The sequence below is a fragment of the Quercus robur genome, chromosome 11 (assembly GCF_932294415.1).
Source record: "Quercus robur chromosome 11, dhQueRobu3.1, whole genome shotgun sequence".
NCBI classification, from domain to species: domain Eukaryota; kingdom Viridiplantae; phylum Streptophyta; class Magnoliopsida; order Fagales; family Fagaceae; genus Quercus; species Quercus robur.
Genome location: NC_065544.1, coordinates 7,734,111 through 7,754,853, shown reverse-complemented (window position 1 = coordinate 7,754,853; position 20,743 = coordinate 7,734,111). Strand labels below are relative to the sequence as shown.

The 20,743-nt window shown below is 30.6% G+C and overlaps 2 protein-coding genes across 4 annotated transcripts in view; both read left to right on the top strand.

Moving 5' to 3' along the window:
* LOC126705503 (cyclic nucleotide-gated ion channel 1-like) overlaps positions 1-20,743 on the top strand; it is a 57,141-nt gene that overhangs the window by 10,141 nt on the left and 26,257 nt on the right. The window lies entirely within an intron of this gene.
* LOC126705504 (uncharacterized) lies at positions 14,994-20,717 on the top strand. Its single transcript, XM_050404560.1, has 4 exons — positions 14,994-15,402; positions 15,536-15,585; positions 17,564-20,137; positions 20,315-20,717. The coding sequence occupies exon 3, from the start codon at positions 17,574-17,576 to the stop codon at positions 18,822-18,824; it is 1,251 nt and encodes a 416-aa protein (XP_050260517.1). The 5' UTR covers positions 14,994-15,402; positions 15,536-15,585; positions 17,564-17,573; the 3' UTR covers positions 18,825-20,137; positions 20,315-20,717.

Sequence of the window (20,743 nt, the reverse complement as noted above, 5' to 3'; positions counted from 1 at the left end):
TTTTTTAATAAGAAATTTTTTTTTAAAAAAATCATACTATTATGTCCTTGTACTATATAAGACACTAAACATAGATTCATAGACTACCACTAAAGTTTTTCTTCCATCTTCATACTTTAAAAAAAAAATAGTTTCATTGTTTTTACTACCCAAAGTTTTAACAACTAAAAAAAATTGTCTCTAGCCAAAAAGAATTAAGAAAGGTAGAAATTTGCATCATTTTTAAAAGTATTCAAGAAAGTGAGACAAAATATACAAATTTTGCAAATATTCTTAACACTACATGTTGACTTATTTTTTTAATTTATTTTAAGTAATCAAATTACATGTTCAAAGTTGATGTATTTAGAGTAATTTCCTTTTTTAATAGAAAAAGTAATCCTTAGTTTTATTGTTATTAATTACGAATTGATCACTTTTGTTTTCTTTATTTTATATGAAATATATATTTATAATTGATTGAGATTATGGAGAAGCATTATCATAATATGAGTTTAAATTGAATTTAAAGTATGAAAAAAAAAATTAAATTTTACATTTATTTTAGTTTATGCATGAAAATTATATTACTATATAATTGTTTATTTAGTTTTTTTTTTTTGATAAGTAAGAATGATATATATACGAAAGTCTACTCTATGCATGAGTTTATTTAGTTTGTTATTAATATCAATTAATATTTTGCACATTCATTTTACTTTCAATTTCTTCTTTTGATCTTGCCACCCCCTAAGTCGAAATCTTGGCTTCTGTTTGGTAATATGCCTATGTCCACAATAAAATAACACAGTACTCTCACAATACCCAAATCCTAAATACATCCTTAGTTCTCTCTCACAAAGAATAAAGAACACTATTATACTTGCACTAGAGCTTGTAGCAATTCTCCTATGCGGCTAACTCACTAACTTGATATATAATGGTATAGGTTGGCTAGGGCTTAAAGCCCATTGGGACCTGGTTTCCCAATACAACTAGACAAAGTCATCGACTTTTGGTCAAGCCACACACAACAAATGTCTACATTGGCTTGAATTTGGTCAAGCCCTATGAACTAACACCTCTGTCGTCACCACCATAGTCCCTTAAGGCTATCACAAGCTACAAATACCGGCCAATTTCAAGCAATATGCTTTCTTTTGTACAATATGAATTGTAGAAATTTTTGAGGAACTAAAGGAAACAAACATTTACATGATTTTCTGTCAAATTAAACTGGGTTTTGAATCTTGATTTGCTATTTATTCAATACCCAATGAGGAACCATCACGTAACAAAAGAGTAAGAAACTCAACTTAATTCCACGTCCACCAAGCCTCACTAATGAATTTCACAAGCTCTTATGGTTGTCAGTCCTCAGATACAATAATATAAATGCTTACTGTCATTTACATGCCTTGTCCCAAAGCTAGTGCTTAATGGAACCCTAGAACAGAGAAACAACACCATTGAGAGAGATAGGGAACTTAGGGTTTCTCTCCATAAGATGCCTGCCTATGAGAGAGGCCACTCTGTTGCAACACACTTTTTTGTCTAGAATAAGATGCTTACGCAATCTTTTGGACAAGATGAAAGGAGACCTTAGGGCTCCAAGGCCATGTATAGCCCAAGGTGTGAGGCAACAAAAAGGCGCTAGCCTGATTAAAGTGAGGTGCCAAATACTAAATATAGTAATCAACTAATCATACATAGATTAATCAAATCATATATATATATATATATATATATATATATATATATATATTTCTAAGTTTAATATATTGAAATGTATTGAAATATTATTATCTAAGGTATCACTACAAGAATTTTGGTCTTTTGCGACCAATGTTTTAGCGACGACCAAAAAATCGTCACTATTAAGCATACATTAGCGACGAAAATATATGGTCATCGCTAATAAGTGTATTGTAGCGACGACACTAAGGTAGTCGCTAATAAGTCATCGCTAACGCCATGGAGGGAATTTTATTCACTTTTGGAAAAATGGAGGGAAACTTTTAGCAATGACAATAAATTTTGTTGTGACGACATTTATGTCGCTAAAATAAGGTGTATTTTAATGACAACATCTATCATCGCTAATAATAATCTTTAGTGACGACCTTATATTTCGTCACAAATATGTGGCCAAAAATATATAGTAAATATATTATATATATGCATTATTTATCGGTGATGACACATTGGTGGTCGCTATTAGAATGCTATTAGTGATGACATAACATGTCGTCGCAAATATATCTACCTAAATATAATGGAGGGTAAAATTTTCACTCTCAAAAAGTGGTGGGAATTATTGGAGGGAAGCAGATTTTATATTTGCAATGAATTAGGTCGTCGCTATAAGGGATCTTTTAATGAAGACAAAGATTGTCGTCACTAGTATGTAGCGAAAACAATTTTGATATAATATGATTTTTATTTTTTTATCAAATCCTCCAAATGCTTCTTAAAATATTAAAAATGACATAAATTCCTTTAAAATGTTTGAAATGATTAAAATACCGTTAACCTCGTCCAAATTACCAAAATACCCCTAAACTTATATAATGACCAAAATAAACTTGCAGCCTCCAAAGTAATTTAAAACTTTCAAATCCGTTTAAAAAAAAGAAAATATGAGGCAATGGAGGGCTTGTTGCTTCAATATACTCTCAAATCATAATGTTACCCATTTGAAACTTGAAATTGATAAAATAATAAAAATTGAGAACGTTCTAATTCCACTCAAAATATTGACTAATTCTTATAGTTATCAAAATGTGAATCGTATCGGGAATCAATTTTTGATTTTTCTGTATCATGTGTCATAAGAAAGGTATTAGTCAATATTTACCAAACTAATAAATTCATTATAAATATATGAAAGGTATATTCATTATAAATTCACAATATATTCAACTAATAACCAATTCAATCATCAATTATGTAATGATATTTACCAAAAGTAAGTAAATAAATCAAATTAAAATATATTTATAACATACATATTCAAATTAATTAAAATCAAAAGTAATAATACGTGATATATGAGCCAAAATAATAAATTTTTTTTATCATTTTGCCTAATCAATTTTATCGAAGTCAATGTTAACAAGATGTTCATCATCTTTCAAAATTATTTATTTATTAACATTTTCTAACAACTACTCCAATACCCAATAATCCACTGAAAACCTTCCTACTAAACCTAATTTCACAAAGTCTAGTGGTCTCGAGATCATCTATTAAGTTTGATCGGGTTTGATCAACTTTAACTAAACTTTAACTGTGCCTTTCTCTAAATCTAACAGTTTGATTGTGACCATAATTTACTAAATTAACATTTCATTACACTCTTCAAGTCCAACGGTTAGATTTCAAATTTAAGTATGGTGTGCGATGGATATATGTTGTGTATCTATATGGCTATATTATCTTAATTTGACCATTGAATTGGTCTCAAATTTCACCAACACTAATATGTCACCATACCCTTCAATCCTAATGATCAAGATTTGAATATAAATTTCACCAAGTCCAATGGTCAAAGGACCATGTATTAAGTTTAATTGGGTTTGACCAACTTTAACTAAACTTTGACCGCCTCTTTCTCTAAATCCAGCCGTTTAATTGTGAATATAATTTACTAGAATTAACATTTCATTACAATCTTCAAATCCAATGGTTAGATTTCAAATCTAAGGATGATGTGTGATGGATATATGTTGTGTACCTGTATGACTATGTTCTCTCAATTTGACTATCAAATTGTTCTCAAATTTCACCAACACCAATATGTCACCATACTATTCAATTCTAATGATCAAGTTTTGAATATGAATCTCACCAAGTCCAGTGGTCTCGGGACCATCTATTAAGTTTGACTGGGTTTGACCAACTTTAACTAAACTTTGACCACATATTTTTCTAAATCCAACCGTTTGATTGTGATCATAATTTACTAGAATTAACATTTCATTGCACTTTTCGAATCCAACAATTAGATTTGAAATCTAAGGATGGCGCGTGATGGACATGTGGTGTGTATCTGTATAGCTATGTTCTCTCAATTTGACTATCTAATTGTTCTCAAATTTCACCAATTCAATATGTCACCATACTCTTCAATATCAATGATCAAGATTCGAATATGAATTTCAATAAGTCCAGTTGTCTCAGGACCATCTATTAAGTTTGAACGGGTTTGACCAACTTTAACTAAATTTTGACCGCACATTTCTCTAAATTCAACCGTTTGATTGTGACCATAATTGACTAGAATTAACCTTTCATTGCACTCTTCGAATCCAACAGCTAGATTTGAAATCTAAGGATGGCGCGTCAATCTGACCATCTAATTGTTCTCAAATTTCACCAATTCAATATGTTACCATACTCTTCAATCTCAATTATCAAGATTCGAATATGGATTTCAATAAGTCTAGTTGTCTCAGGACCATCTATTAAGTTTGAACGGGTTTGACCAACTTTAACTAAATTTTGACCTCACATTTCTCTAAATTCAACCGTTTGATTGTGACCATAATTTACTAGAATTAACCTTTCATTGCACTCTTCGAATCCAGCAGTTAGATTTGAAATCTAAGGATGGCGCGTGATGGATATATGTTGTGTACATGTATGACTATGTTCTTTCAATCTGACTATTAAATTGTTCTCAAATTTCACCAATACCAATATGTCACTATACTATTCAATCCTAATGATCAATATTCGAATATGAATTTCACCAGGTCGAGTGGTCTTGAGACCATCTAATAAGTTTGACCGGGTTTTACCAACTTTAATTAAATTTTGACCGCACATTTCTCTAAATCCAACCGTTTGATTGTGACCATAATTTACTAGAATTAATCTTTCATTGCACTTTTCGAATCCAACGGTTAAATTTCAAATCTAAGAATAGCACGTGATGGATATATATTGTGTACGTGTATGACTATGTTTTCTCAATCTGACCATCCAATTGTTTTCAAATTTCATTAACATCAATATGTCATCATACTCTTCAATCCTAATGATCAAGATTCGAATATAAATTTCACCAAGTCTAGTTGTCTCAAGACCATCTATTAAGTTTGAACGGGTTTGACCAACTTTAACTAAATTTTGACCTCACATTTCTCTAAATTCAACCGTTTGATTGTGACCATAATTTACTAGAATTAAACTTTCATTGCACTCTTCGAATCCAACAGTTAGATTTGAAATCTAAGGATGGCGCGTGATGGATATATGTTGTGTACATGTATGACTATGTTCTCTCAATCTGACTATTAAATTGTTCTCAAATTTCACCAATACCAATATGTCACTATACTATTCAATCCTAATGATCAATATTCGAATATGAATTTCACCAGGTCCAGTGGTCTTGAGACCATCTAATAAGTTTGACCGGGTTTTACCAACTTTAATTAAATTTTGACCGCACATTTCTCTAAATCCAACCGTTTGATTGTGACCATAATTTACTAGAATTAATCTTTCATTGCACTTTTCGAATCCAACGGTTAAATTTCAAATCTAAGAATGGCACGTGATGGATATATATTGTGTACGTGTATGACTATGTTTTCTCAATCTGACCATCCAATTGTTTTCAAATTTCATCAACACCAATATGTCATCATACTCTTCAATCCTAATGATCAAGATTCGAATATAAATTTCACCAAGTCCAGTGGTCTCGGGATCATCGATTAAGTTTGATCGGGTTTGACAAACTTTAACTAAATTTTGACCACGCCTTTCTCTAAATCCTACCGTTTGATTGTGACCATAATTTACTAGAATTAACCTTTCATTGCACTCTTCAAATCTAACGGTTAGATTTCAAATCTGAGGATGGCGCGTGATGGACATATGTTGTATACCTGTATAGCTATATTCTCTCAATCTGATCATCCAATTATTCTCAAATTTCACCAAAACAATATGTCACCATAAATTTCAATCCCAATGATCAAAATTTGAATATGAATATCACCAAGTCTAGTGGTCTCGGAATCATCTATTAAGTTTGACCGGGTTTGACCAACTTTAACTAAACTTTGACCACAAATTTCTCTCAATCTAACCGTTTGATTGTGACCATAATTTACTAGAATGAACCTTTAATTGCACTTTTTGAATCCAACGATTAGATTTCAAATCTAAAGATTCCGCGTGATGGACATGTGTTATGTATTATATGGCTATGTTCTCTCAATCTGACCATTCAATCGTTCTTAAATTTCACCAATACCAATATGTCACCCTACTCTTCAATCCTAATGATCAAGATTTGAATATGAATTTTACCAAGTGTAGTGGTTTCGAGACCATCTATTAAGTTTGACCGGGTTTGAACAACTTTAACTAAACTTTGACCGCACATTTCTCAAAATCCAACCATTTGATTGTGACCATAATTTACTAGAATGAACCTTTCATTGCACTCTTCGAATCCAATGGTTAGATTTCAAATCTAAGGATAGTGCGTGATGGACATATGTTGTGTACTTGTATGGCTATGTTCTATCCAATGTTATGAATACTATTTAGGATCCCATTTCGATTTGTCCAATGAATTGAAATATTTTAATACCGACCAATTTCAATGTACTGTTTCAAGACGTTTCGGATTTCAAAATATATAAAACTATTTACTTTTAAAAACATATTACTTATATATATATATATATATATATATATATATATACTAGTTTTGAAGCACGTGCTAGCTAGTAAAATGATTTTACAATTATGGGTATAAATAAAATTTATTTATAGTTATTTAATTATTGGACTGCCTAGAAATTATACAATTAAATGTTTCAAAATATTCAGATATCAATATTTTAGCCTTGTTCCGTTACTTTTCTCGTAAATGCTATTTTTTTATATTTTACTGCCAAAGATCACATACGTAAAAAAAAAAAAAAAAAAAATATGTAGTATTTGTTATATAAAGTAGATAATATAATTTTTTATGCTATATTTTATTTGAAAATCTAAATACAAGAATTTCTTTTTATATAAATTAACTATAATAATAACGTAAATCATATTAGACTTTATACAAAAAAAATCTTCAATATCACAAGTGTAGTTTATAAAGATGAGTATATATTGTGTACAAAAAGAGGTCTAAAAAAACAAATGTATCCATATCTACACCTTAGATCTACAAAAGGGAAGACAAATTGATACATAATTGAGTAATAATTATGTCTCTATCTGGCTTTCATGATTTTCATTTTTTTTTTTTTTTTCTGATTTGTAGTGAAGTTTTCAAACACATATACATATTAATTTACTTGTCACAGTAGCTTGTATTAATTTACTTTCATTTTGCACATCAAAGATGGAAATAATATTAAATCTATTGTGCGTTTCTCTATAAACGTCATAACTTGCAAATTTGAGATGAATAATGAACTTTTGGTCAAAAGAAAGCCTTGCAATGTTTTCTAAATTTTTTATTCTATCGTACCATTAGAGCAATAATGTGAGAATTTCATATATTTTCAAACGTATTCAAAACAAGAGATTTATGAACTATTAAACTATATCTTCATAAGTTTAATAAATAAATAAATAGAATTTTATAAGTGTGCTTGTATTATACCTCATTGGTTGCTAGCAAAAGACAAAACAAACCCTTTCGGCCTACTTGTATATAAAGGGTAAAAAAGTCAAGAGGGTGCTGGACAAAGTCAGTAAAAAAAAAAAAAAACAAAAAAATGTGCTGAAACAATAAACAAATAGCAAACAAGCTACTCGACAAAAGAACTATTTACATGTGCATTCGCTCTTTTTAATATAGGTAAAAGATATCTATTACTTTTAAAAACATAAGAGTTATATTTATAAAACTTTTTATTTTAAAATTAATCTAATCAAATCAATTAAACTACTATTATTTTAATTAAAATATTATTAAAATACTAATTCTTCTTTTAATGTAGCAAACTGGCAAACGAAGGCTAGGCACACTGCACAATGTCAAACCATTCTATTTCCAACATTTTATTATATTTTACTTACTTTTCATTTTTTTTTTTTTATCTCTTGTTTTTTCTCAGTCCCTCACATCTTCATTTTTGTCTGACACCTTTATTTCTGTCCGTCACCACATCTTTTAATCTTTATCTACACATTGACTTAGACACGCAACTTTGATTTTTCATCATGCCTTCCAAGATTTTATTTAAAGTTTTTCTACAGCACGCCCTTTTTTTTTTTTTTTTAGGAATCTACAGCACGCCTTTGTAGTAGTTAGTATTAATATTATGAATATTGTTTCGATTATTTCGGTTTGCTATTAAAACAAAATATTTTGATATAAATCTATTTGGATATATCATTGCATACCATCTCAGAGTTTTACTATTTTATAAATTTTTATATATATATATATACATTTTGGTAAAAGTTCAAGGCCACACAATTTGTTAAAAATATTTATAAATTATAAAAGTTTTTTAATATTTTTGATTCTTAAGTTTTAGTTAAAATCTTAATTTTTTTATAAATTCATTATACATTTATATTAAAAATACAAACCTTTTTTAGATGGCACATGATAATAAAATTTATTTTTTATTAAGATTAAAATTATAAATTTATTTAAATATTTGATATTATTTTGATGTAACGTATTTAAAGTATTAAAAAAAAGTAATAAAAAAAAGAAAAGATGTCAGACATAAGTAAAATATAACATTATTTTATTCAAAACAAATTAATAAAGAGGTTTCATGAGATACTTTGGATCAAGCACATCAAAAAGGACAAAACTAATGTTATGTTGGATATAAATATTAAAAAAGTGTACATGTGAGCAGCTAACTATCCAGGCAAAACAAAATAAAAAAATAAAAAAAAAAATTCAGCAAAAAAGTGAGCAGGTTACTTGAGCATTCAATAGGGGCAGTGTCCTTGAGACGTCCTATCATCATCTCAATTCCAAGGTTCTGACTTTTTATGTAAAAGAAAAAAATAGTAGCTACATAAGTGAGTAATAGTAGCTATAGGCTAGTAATACAGCTGGGAAGTATTATAGTTTATATTCTCAAGGAAATATTTGAGTTCCCACGTCTCATCTTTGCTCCCCAAGTCTGTAAATTTCAAGATTCAAGCATTATAGTTTATGTTCATTCATTACCTATCTTCTTCATTTTGCTGCCTAAGTCTGTAAAGCTCATCTCTTTTTATATTCTTATTATTTTTATTTTTACCACTTAGAGCTATGCAAACAGCAAGAGCAAGAGGCAGATTTGCACAAAATTGGGGCGGATTTGCGCATAATCTTTTCTCATCTTCCTCCTCAACACATCCCAGATGGGCTCTGTCTTTTTTATTTTTATTTATTTATTTATTTTTTGCTTTTGACTGCAGTTTAGAAATATTGGAGAGAAAGGATTGTTTGTATTTGGAGGGAAATTTTTTTATTTTATTTTAATTTATTTTATTTTTGCTTTTGACTGCAGTTTAGAGATGTTTGAGAGAAAGGATTGTTTGAATTTGGAGGGAAAATGGGTCAGGGAAAATGGGAATGAAAAAAACACCTAATATAACGGATTTTGTAGTCCCATGATGAGCATGATCCCATGTCTTTCTCAGTCATTACCGCCAATTATATATTACTCATCATCTCTCTCGTTCATTCTCACATACCCGCTAAACCTGTAGATTCACTGCCGCTATTCAGGTATTTTTTTTTCTTTACTTCTGGTTAATTTTGTTCTTAGTGTTCTCAAGTTTTCAACTTATTAAAATAGGAAAATTGTTAAAAAGTGGCATAAATTTTATTACTTATTAGTTGGCCTGACAATAGCTTTTTAATCGACATCACTTGATCAACAATATAATATAATATCCAAATTCTAAAATTTACTTTTTATTCTTACCTTAATTTATTTTCATTTTCTCCAATTATAGTTGTTTTCATGAGTCGTCATGGTCAAAACTGATTGGTTCAAAATTGATCCTTCGGTGGGTTGGGGATAGTTCAATATTTATAGTCAACTGCACGTAGAAAATAGATTTATTTAAATGTGGACATTTGGGATTTTTTTTCTTTTTTTCTTTTTCCTTCAAATGGGGTTCTAAAGTAATCTTTTGTTTATGGTGATAAATGATGATACCAAAAATGTTAATTGTTTGAACTTTTATTTAGTTGGCTCAATAATTAAAGAAAAATTGTGTCTAGTTCCTTTTCATGGGGATGGAAGAAGTTCACTGGTAAAAGTTCTTTGGTCACTAACAATCTTCTCTCAACAGATATGGAAAGCATTTTGTTTTTTGGTTTTTGTTTATCTTATAACTGAAAAAAAAGAGTAGAAGGAAATGATTAGAGTGACTTTTTTTTATCTAGATGTTGTGATTGTAGTATCCTACTAGCTTTGTGAATTCTAATCCTTACTTCACCTAAGATTTTCTTTTGGGAAATTAATTTCCATCACCTAAGAAAGAACCAGAGACTCTTTTGTTTGGATGTCCATGTTGTGTATCCATTTAAATTCTTTTTCTTTAAGTCCACTATGAATGATTTGTTTTTTAGATAAGTGATATTTCGTTTGTGTTAATGGTTTTTCATTTACTTTAAATTCTTTTACTTTATTTTCTTTACAATGATTGTTTTTCTTTGTCAATTATATTATTTGTTGGCTTCCTCTCTCTCTCTCTCTGTCAATATATATTAGTTTTTGTGACTACTACCAGGAAAGAAAATTACGTAATTAATATTCCAATTTGTATTCATATATATATCAAAGTTTGATTTCATATAGATAATTTATAGAGTAAATCTTGAAATAATTGCATAAATTATTTAGTAAAATTTTGTAACTTGTGCAGAATCTAATGATAGAAAAAGTAGCTGATGAAGATAACCAAAGCACTGAGGAGGAAATTTTTACAGAAGTGCTAGGGACAAGGCGAGGCTTTGTAAGAGGGATGGGGAAATTTGTGATTCCGACCCCAACCCCTTCTTCTCATTTGCGATATGAGACAAGCATGAATTTGGAAACCTGCAAGCAAGATTTGTCCAATACGATGCTGAAACTGTCTGATGCGGAGCAAAAACAGGGTGAGTCGGATCAAAAACTTGCTGAAACACAAAACCAAATGGCACAGTTGCAGAGTCAGGTAGAGGAACAACGTCAGCAACTAGCTATACTGATGGCAAGGTTTGGTAGCTAGTCTATAAGAGCATCTCCAGTAGCCTTTCCAAATTTTTGCCTGTTTGGAGAATGAACAATGACATTTAGCTTTTACCTACCAACTTTTTCAAATATACTTTCCAACAGATTCTCTATCTCATTCTTTATTTCATTTAAATATTATTTTATCATTTATTGTTTATTCTTATTTTAATCATCATTTATTCTTTTTTTAACAACTATATTTTTCAATAAGAATTGCTATGTTCACAACATTTTACGCAATACGTTCACAACAAAATTTATGTGAAAAGTTATTACTAGTTCTAATTTAAACCAATCACTAAAATTATTTTTTTACTCACAAATATTAACTAATAAAAATCTATTACTTAAAATTTATTAAAAAAATATTGTAAAAATATTGTGGTAGTATTTTTCAATTAGGATTTTTTATTTTTTTTTTATCTCATTTTTTCCTCCACACGTTTCTTTTCTTTTCTTTTTTTCTCTTTTTTTCTCCTCCACACCTTTCCCTTATCTCTATCTTCACTTTTCCTTTTTCTTTTGTTCTCTAGCACTTCCTCTGAGCTCCTTCACTTTGCCTTTTTTCTTTTCTTCTCTTCGTCTACTCCACTGGTTTTCTCTTCACTTTTTTTTTTTTTTTTATTATTTTTTTTTATTTCTTTTCTTCTCCTTGTCTACTCTACAACATTCAAGAAGCTCTCTCTTTCTTTTCTTTTTCTTGTTTTTCTCCTCCACACAAGTGTTCAGCCCATCTTCTTTTATTTTATTTTTTACCTCAAGAACATTCCAACAACCTCACATTTGCTTCACATCAGAGAGAGAGAGAGAGAGAGAGAGAGAGAGAGAGAGAGAGAGAGAGAGAGAGTGGGTCAGATTGTCCGCCGCCCCACCGTCGGTGGAGATCGGCATTCACCATGCAGCACTACCACGTCCGCCGACCCACCGTCGCTCGTCCTCCTCCCCACCACCATGTTGGGTCATATCGGCTTTTTCTTTTTTTTTTTTTTTTTTTTTTTTTTTCATATTTGTTTATTCTGATTCAACTTTATTTTAAGAATTGGATTTTGCTTTTATTATTATGGTTTGATTAATTTTAAGATTATGTTTTTGAGTTTGTATTTTGATTATGCTTGAGTTTGGAGATATTTGAGAGAAAGATGGATGGGTTTGTAACCGTTGTGTTTGTAGCCGTGAGAAGAGAGATAAAGGGAGGAAAGAGAAAAAATTATTTTTTTTAATTCATCTGGTATTATTTTAATGAGAAATAATCTTTGCAAAAGCTACAGAGATTGCTACAGTACTCGCCAGACCTGGAGAGCTACTGTAGCAAATCTAAAAAAAATTTTAGAGATGGAGAGGCTGTTGGACTTCATTTTTAGTGTGAACAGTGACTTTTCTCTCCAAAATTTGGAGATGGCCAGCCCTGTTGGAGATGCTCTAAGGTGGTTAGTTTATTAGTATTTGAGACTTTGTTATTACTTTATGAAGACTTTGTTATTACTAGTTGAAGAACTTGTTATTACTTTATTAGTATTTGAGACAATAAATTGGAATTAAAATTATGTATGTGATATTGAACTTGGGAATTGTTTTTCCTTATTAGTAGTTATTGCCTTTATTCCTTTGATGGTTTCTCAGGTCTCTCCATTTTTTATCACTATCATTTACTGTTTTTGTTTTTTGTTGGTATGCTCCAATTAAGTTATATCTTTTAACTTTTCAAAAACCGGTGTCTAAATTTTCAGTGGTGGAAGTTGTAGGTTTGGAAAATCAATTAGGAAATGATAGTGGGGATTTCATTTATTTATTTTATTTACTTAATTGTACTGCTAATTGAATGTGTCTGGTTTATGAACTGGTTTATGGATCGTTTACTGTTCCTGTGATGTAATAGTTTAGGAAAAATAAGTTATCTTCAGTTTGAGCTTTCACTTTTGCGTCTTAGTTTACAAGGAAAAAGTATTTTGTAGATATGAGAAGTGGAGTTGAGAGGTTTTTGAAAGGGATTTTTGCATGGAAAAAGATCACAATCATTTTAAGTGCCATCCCTAAATTATAGGGAGGGTTAATGTTCATCAGAACTGACTCACATACATAATTATAAGAAATTAGGATTTGACTTTTGGAGACAAAATTAAGAACTGACTCATGTACATAACTATAACAATGCAACTTGTTCAAAAATTCTTTTTACAATAAATGCATGAAGAAATCATCAAGGGAAAGGAAAAGGAAAAGGAAAATTAAATTGCCGTATAAATTATCTACTAAGTATATAAAAAGAGCAAATGTCTCTAGCTACAGGTAAGAAAGAAAAACTTTTAATATTAAAAAAAGTTATGTCCACAGAATTTTCACAATAAATCTCTTAAGTAGCAAATTATTATTTACTATTATTGGCGAGAAAAAAAAATTTAATGGTGGGTTCAAATTAGAATCATTAATAACTTTTCGCTAAAAATTTGTTGAAAAAGTATTGTAAATATATTGTAGACGTAATAATAGTATTTAATACTATTACCTAAAACCTTTAAAATAAGGAGAATTAATGAGCATTTTTTTCCCCTTTAAGAATGCCAGTTTGGATTGAGTTTGTATTCGTTTTTTCTTTTAATGATTTTATATGTTTACTTTGTACCTCTATAATGTAAGCTTATGGTGTAAAATTTAGACACAAAAAATAACAAATATTAAATATATTTGTAAAACAATGGTAAATATTGTACAAGTTTTGCCAATGTGTACAACATTTGCCAATTTTTGTATGTCTACTATATAAATTTTCATTGCAAGTACAATGCAAATATAGAGATATTGTGTAAATATTGTAACACGTGTCAATTCTTTTTCGGTCAAACTAAAATAAAATAATAAAATATCAAACCAAGAACTAGCATAATTAAAAATAAAGGTACTGTATTGTGTATTGTGAAAATGTCGTGACATTTTGTTGTTATCACAATATTTTTATAATTATTAAGATGTAAGTTCCTTATAAGTCAAAATAATCTAATAAAATATTAGATTAGATTGTGTTCCTAGATTTTTTTTTCTTTTCTTTTCTTCATTTAGTCAAATTTACTTAGCCAAAATTCACATTTTCAAGCACATTTTTCTTGGGCTAATTTTTTTTTTGCACACTGTTTAAAATTTAAAGTAATAAAATAAAATAAAAAGACAGTTTTGCACCAAAAGAAAATTAAGTTTGGGGTAATTTTATTACTCCCTCAACTTTAAAACTGAGGAAATACCCCTAACTATTATCCTCTTAGTTAAATCATTTTGAAATCTTATAATTTTTAAAATATTTTATGGTAGAATATCTAAAATAATCTTACAAAATTTTAATATCCCAAAATATTTTTTATGTATTTTGAGTTTTTTTGTGATAGTCATGCTTGAAAAGTTGGAATAGTGATATGTACAACACATACCGTGTCACCCAAAGTAATTGATGGGAAAAGAGTAAAAAGTGCCCCCCAAATTAATTGATAGAAAAAGAGGAAAAATGGTGAAGTATACTTAAAAGTAAAGCCATCTGCCATCTCTACTATGTAGGCTAGTCTAGGCTTTGACATAACTTTCAACTAAACTAGACTTGGCCTGCCACAGCTTTTTAATTTTTTATTTATTTCCTTTAGTCATGCCTTTTATTTGTGGCAGTGTTTAGTCTGCTTCTTGTCCTGCAGCGTAGGCGGATAGGCTTTTTTAAATTTTTTTTTTTGTGCTCTTGCCATTTTTTAATATATCAATTCTATCTTTTTCGGTAAAAAAAAAAAAACTGACCAGGCTTTATTTATGTGCACTAGGCTTTATTGATGTGGACGTGGTTTTCAATTAAATTAGACTAGGCTTTATGTATGTGGTCGTGTAGGCCGACAGGGTCTCAGAATGCTTCCACATCTCTAAGCCAAACCAAAAACCAATGCAACTATCTAACCTACACGCTCTGGGTGTTCGTCTTCCTCTTCTCAAATTTTTTACACAGACTACACCCTTTCCAGATCTTCTTAAATCTCAATTCTACAGCTTTCAATTTCCACAGATTTCCAATCCCACCCCTCAGATTCAATTCCCATTTTAATTTCAATTTTTAGGGTTTCACTAATCACACTGGTGAGTGAATGCAAAAAAGAAAAGAAAAGAAAACCTTCCTCTTCCATCACTGTTTGAACAAGTTCGAAATATCCATTCAACTGTCATAGACTCCAACGCCGATCAGGTACACTCTCAATGTTGAACAGTTTGGTCTATTTATTGCCTTCAACTTCTTTGCCTTCAACCCTTGAATTCGTAATTGGAAAACATAATTGAGCATTTTTTTTTTTTTTTTTTTTTTCTGTTGTATTTTGCAGGTTAGCGATTTGGGAAACGTAATTGGGTTGCCGCTACAAAGCGTGTAAAGGTTAGATATTCGTATTGTTTTTATCTCTATAGTTATTTTGTGGTTGAAGGGATTTCAATTACACTAGTTGGACTGTCTTATATTTATTATTGCTTTCGATTTTGTTTCTGAAATATTGTCAAATATTTTGATATTTGTTTGTTTCTAATCCTAAAATTAACATAAAGTAGACCTAAAATAGTTAATTTTGGAGATGACTTGCTCATTATTGAAGATGACTTGCTCATTATTTCCCACACATTTTACCCCTCTTACGTTTCGTTTGCTCAATTGTTTACAATATGTTGTCTTTTATGGATGAATTTCGTCATGTTCATATCTCCCATGTAGGTAAACAATACAATTGCTCAACTAATTTGTTAGCTAAAAATGTTTTAGTCATTGATGATTTTTTTTTCTTTTTTTTTGTTTGAATTGAAGATAATCCTTATTTTCTAAAATAAGCTATTCTCTATGACGTAATAATTTTTTTTCATATTGAATAAGGTTTGATATAATCTTATATAAAAAGAATTGACAGATAATTGTGAAATTGATTTGGACTCTAAACATCATTTCCATTGACACAGATATCACAATCTATTACTTCTATAATTGAAAAAATATATATATAAAAAAAACAAAAGTAAAGAAGACGAGTTATTCTTTCTTTTTTATACTAATTTAGAAGCCATACAAGACTTTTTTTGGATGAACAAGAAGCCATAGAAGATAAAAGTCTCATGCACAGTTTTGAATATGAAATTTGCCCTATATTTAGACTTATTAATTTTTTAATAGGAGTAATATTCTTCCTTGTTTTTTTAGAGGAGAATTATTCTTCCTTGTTAGTTGGGGAGGTTGTGTGGAGTCTTGAAACGGGTAGGCATTCAAATGGACATTTACATTTTTATTATAATTTTTTGTGGGGGTGGGGAGTCATATGTTGCGCAAAGCTTTTTACATGCAACGATGGATACAATTTAGTTGAAGCGATCTATTGATCTGGCTTCTGGCCCACCCAAAATACTTTTGTTTGGTTGCTAATGCCTTTTATCTTTCATTGTTAATAAATCTAGTTCACTGGTTCCGTTTCAGTTCAGATAATGATTATTAATAATGTCAAAATAATGATAAATTAAATTTATTCATCTTACCAACCTTTTGGGATAGGTACATTTGAGCCTTGAGTCCAGACCTCTCGTTGGTATAAAAGGAAAAAAGGGAGAAATATTTCAACTTTAATGCCTATGAAGTAATGATTTTATTCCTCAATAATTACAATGCCGACGGTCTAATAATTTTTTAAATATTGAAATTAAAAATTAAAATATTTACCCTTTTTTTTAGAAAATAAAATATTCACTTTTTTAATATCAGTTCTTAGATTAATAAAAATTTTAATCTTTTACTTTTTACCTTCTTAACTTTTTTTTTCTATACATTTTCATTGTGCAATAGTTATTTATTTGGTACACAGTTTTGGAGATTGAACCTCCTATTTACTAATTTTGACTAATTTTTGAATTTTTTCAGTTTTAGGGTAATCATTGGTTTGGTATAGTTATGGCTAAACTAGTTGATTCGTATAGGTTTGGCTAAACTAGTTGAATCAACTAATCAGGTCTGGTTTTGAAACTATGGCTGTCACCATGAAATTTTATAAATTTAGTATGTACAATGTACATATTCATTATAATTATTTTTATTACTTATCAAAAAAATATTAATTTGTTTTTGAGGCACTTGTAGTCTTGTACAATGAATTGATCGGATTAGTTGAAAATAGTCTATTATGATTATTGTTGTTTCAATAACAAGCAATTTTTTTTATATTTTTTAATTGATTTTATTTCTGAAGAAAATTGGGTTATACTTGGTAAGTAGTTCACTTCTTTTATATTTATGAATTATGATAGAGACATCATAATAGAGAACTTGTTTAACTCATCGACCCACTTCATTTCCCGTAAGAATGTGTTTGTTGAAATTATGATAGGGACATCAAGATGGATAAAAGTTGGATGCATGAAACTGATAGAACTAGTACACGATATAGTGAAGGTGTTAAGCAGTTCATTAACATGGCACGTGATCATGCGGATCGAGTTGGTAGGATTAAGTGTCCATGTCGTAAATGCACAAATCGATATTATCAACATATAGACGCGGTGGAGACTCATTTAATTTTGAATAGATTTGATTTGAATTACACTGAATGGATATTTCATGGGGAAGAAGATCCGTTTTTTAAACATGTGCAAGTTGAGCATAATGATAATAATTCACAAGCAGAAGACATTGATGACGTTGGAGAAATGTTAGATGACATTTATAGGGGAACATTTCCAGATGCAAATATAGGTGAATCCTCCACTTCTCCAGGTCCATCAAACAATGATCACAAAACAAGACCTTTTGATCAGTTGTGGGAAGATGCCCAATGTGAGCTTTATCTAGGTTGTAAAAAGTTTTCTAAACTCTCTTTTTGTATGAAGCTGCTCCATATAAAGACACTTTGCAATTGGAGTGATAAGTCGTTTGATTTGATGATTGACTTGATAAAGCAGGCACTCCCAGATGGGGAGTCATTGCCAAAATCGTATTATGAAGCGAAGCAGTTTAGGCGAGACTTGGGTTTTAGCTATGAGTTGATACATGTATACAAAAATGTCTGTACACTTTTTTGGAAGGAACATGCTGATAAAGAAGAATGCCCAAAATGTCATACTTCAAGATGGAAAGAGGACAATGGTAATGGTAAAAAAATTCCTTGGAAGGTCTTAAGGTATTTTCCAATTAAACCAAGGTTGCAGCGATTGTTTATGTCGAAAGATATAGCTAAAGACATGAGGTGGCACAAAGATGAGCGACTTGAAGATGGAGATTACCTTAGACATCCTGCCGATTCAATAGTGTGGAAAGAGTTTGATAAAAAACATGCTTGGTTTGCTGCAGATTCCTGCAATGTGCGACTTGGTTTAGCAAGCGATGGGTTTAATCCATTTGGTAACATGAGTACATCATATAGCATGTGGCCAGTAGTACTTATGCCGTATAATTTACCTCCATGGAGGTGTATGAAGGATCCATATATGATTTTGTCCTTACTTATTCCTGGACGTAAGGCACCTGGAAACAAAGTTGATGTGTACTTGCAGCCATTGGTGGATGATTTAAAAGAATTATGGAATGAAGGCATCAAGACGTATGATGCATCAAAGCAACATTCATTTAAGTTGCATGCAGCGTTATTATGAACTATAAATGATTTTCTTGCATATGCGAACTTATCTGGGTGGTCTACCAAGGGAAAGTTAGCATGTCCCATATGTAACGAGAATACAGAGTCGAGTTATTTGAAGTCTAGCCACAAATTGTGTTACATGGGTCATCGTTGATTCTTACCTCAGGAGCATAATTGGCGCCAGAAAAAAGAATTTTTTGATGGAACTGAAGAGCATAGGATAGCTCCTAATGAATTATCAGGAGATCAACTGTTACAACAACTATTGAATGTTCCAAAAGTGCAATTTGGAGATGATGAAGCTACAAGAAAAAGAAAGCGCACGAAGATCGAGTTGAATTGGACAAAGAAAAGTATTTTTTTTGAGTTACCTTATTGGTCAACACTGAAACTGAGACATAACTTAGATGTCATGCATATTGAGAAGAATATATGTGACAGTGTCTTAGGTACACTGATGTATGATAGTGGAAAAGGGAAAAATAAAGATACTTCTAAAGCACGAAAGGATTTAGAAGATATGGGCATACGTAAAGATTTGCACTTACAGAAAATTGGTACATCTACAAAAATGCCACAAGCAAAGTATACATTGACAAAAGCTGAGAATACAAGATTCTGTGATTGGCTAAAAAATGTAAAGTTTCCTGATGGGTATGCATCTAACATTAGTAGATGTGTGAACACCAATGAGGGTACGATTTCAGGAATGAAAAGTCATGATCTTCATGTACTCTTACAACGATTACTTCCTGTTGCAATTCGTGGATATTTCAATGATAATATACGTACAACATTGACTGAATTGTGTTTATTTTTTAAGGACTTGTGTTCACGAACATTGAAGTTAGATGTCTTAAATCAAATGAAGGAAGACATTGTTGTGATTTTATGCAAAATGGAAATGATATTTCCACCTGCTTTTTTCGATATAATGGTACATCTAGCTCTTCATTTACCTCGAGAGGCAGAGCTTGCAGGTCCTGTTCAATTTCGTTGGATGTATCCAATTGAAAGGTTTCTTGGTAAATTAAAGCGGTTTGTGCGAAACAGAGCACGTCCAGAAGGGTCAATTGCTGAGGGATATTTATCTATTGAATGTTTGACATTTTGCTCCATGTATCTTCGTGAGATTGAGACAGTATGGAGTTGTGAGGAGCGGAATAGCGATAGGTGCCAGGGGGAAAGGGATGTAGGCTTGTCTGTTTTTTCACAACCAGTACGTCCTTTAGGAACAACAAAATATGTAAGACTTGATGATATGCATCTCACACGAGCTCGATGATATGTGCTTAGCAATTGCTCAGAAATTGATTCGTATAAAACGTAAGTGTTTCATTGATTTTTTTTTTCAATTTACATATTACTTAGCAATAAAATGAAGTGCTTATATGTTTTTATTATGTATTAAGTGTTATCTGAAGATCCATTGATTTTTTTTTAAAGAAAATTTTCATGTTACTTGAACATAAAATGAAGTGTTTTTACGTATTTATAATGTAGTGAGCATTATTTGGAGATCCAGGGAGAAGGCATCATTGACATTGATCATAAACATGAAGTTGAATTCGAAAATTGGTTTAAAGATCATATATGTGGGAGTAATGCGACAAATGTGTCAAAAGAATTATATAGTCTTGTATGCGGATCTGATGCTCTAGTTGCAGTTTACCAAGGTTGCATTGTGAATGGTGTTAGGTTCCACACAAAAGACCGTGAACATACTCGTCGTACTCAAAATAGCGGTGTCTTTGTTTCGGGTGAAGATGGTGGAACAAAAACTAACTATTATGGTGAGTTGAGGAATGTTTTGGAGCTAACCTATATGGGCAATAATCGTGTATATTTATTTGAGTGTGATTGGTGGGACACTAGGAATGGAACAGGAATGCAAAGGGATGAGCATTGTACAAGTGTGAATACATCTCGTAC

Bases quoted from the DNA above. Each gene is read 5' to 3' on its own strand.
- LOC126705504 (XM_050404560.1), top strand. From the start codon at position 17,574: ATGGATAAAAGTTGGATGCATGAAACTGATAGAACTAGTACACGATAT.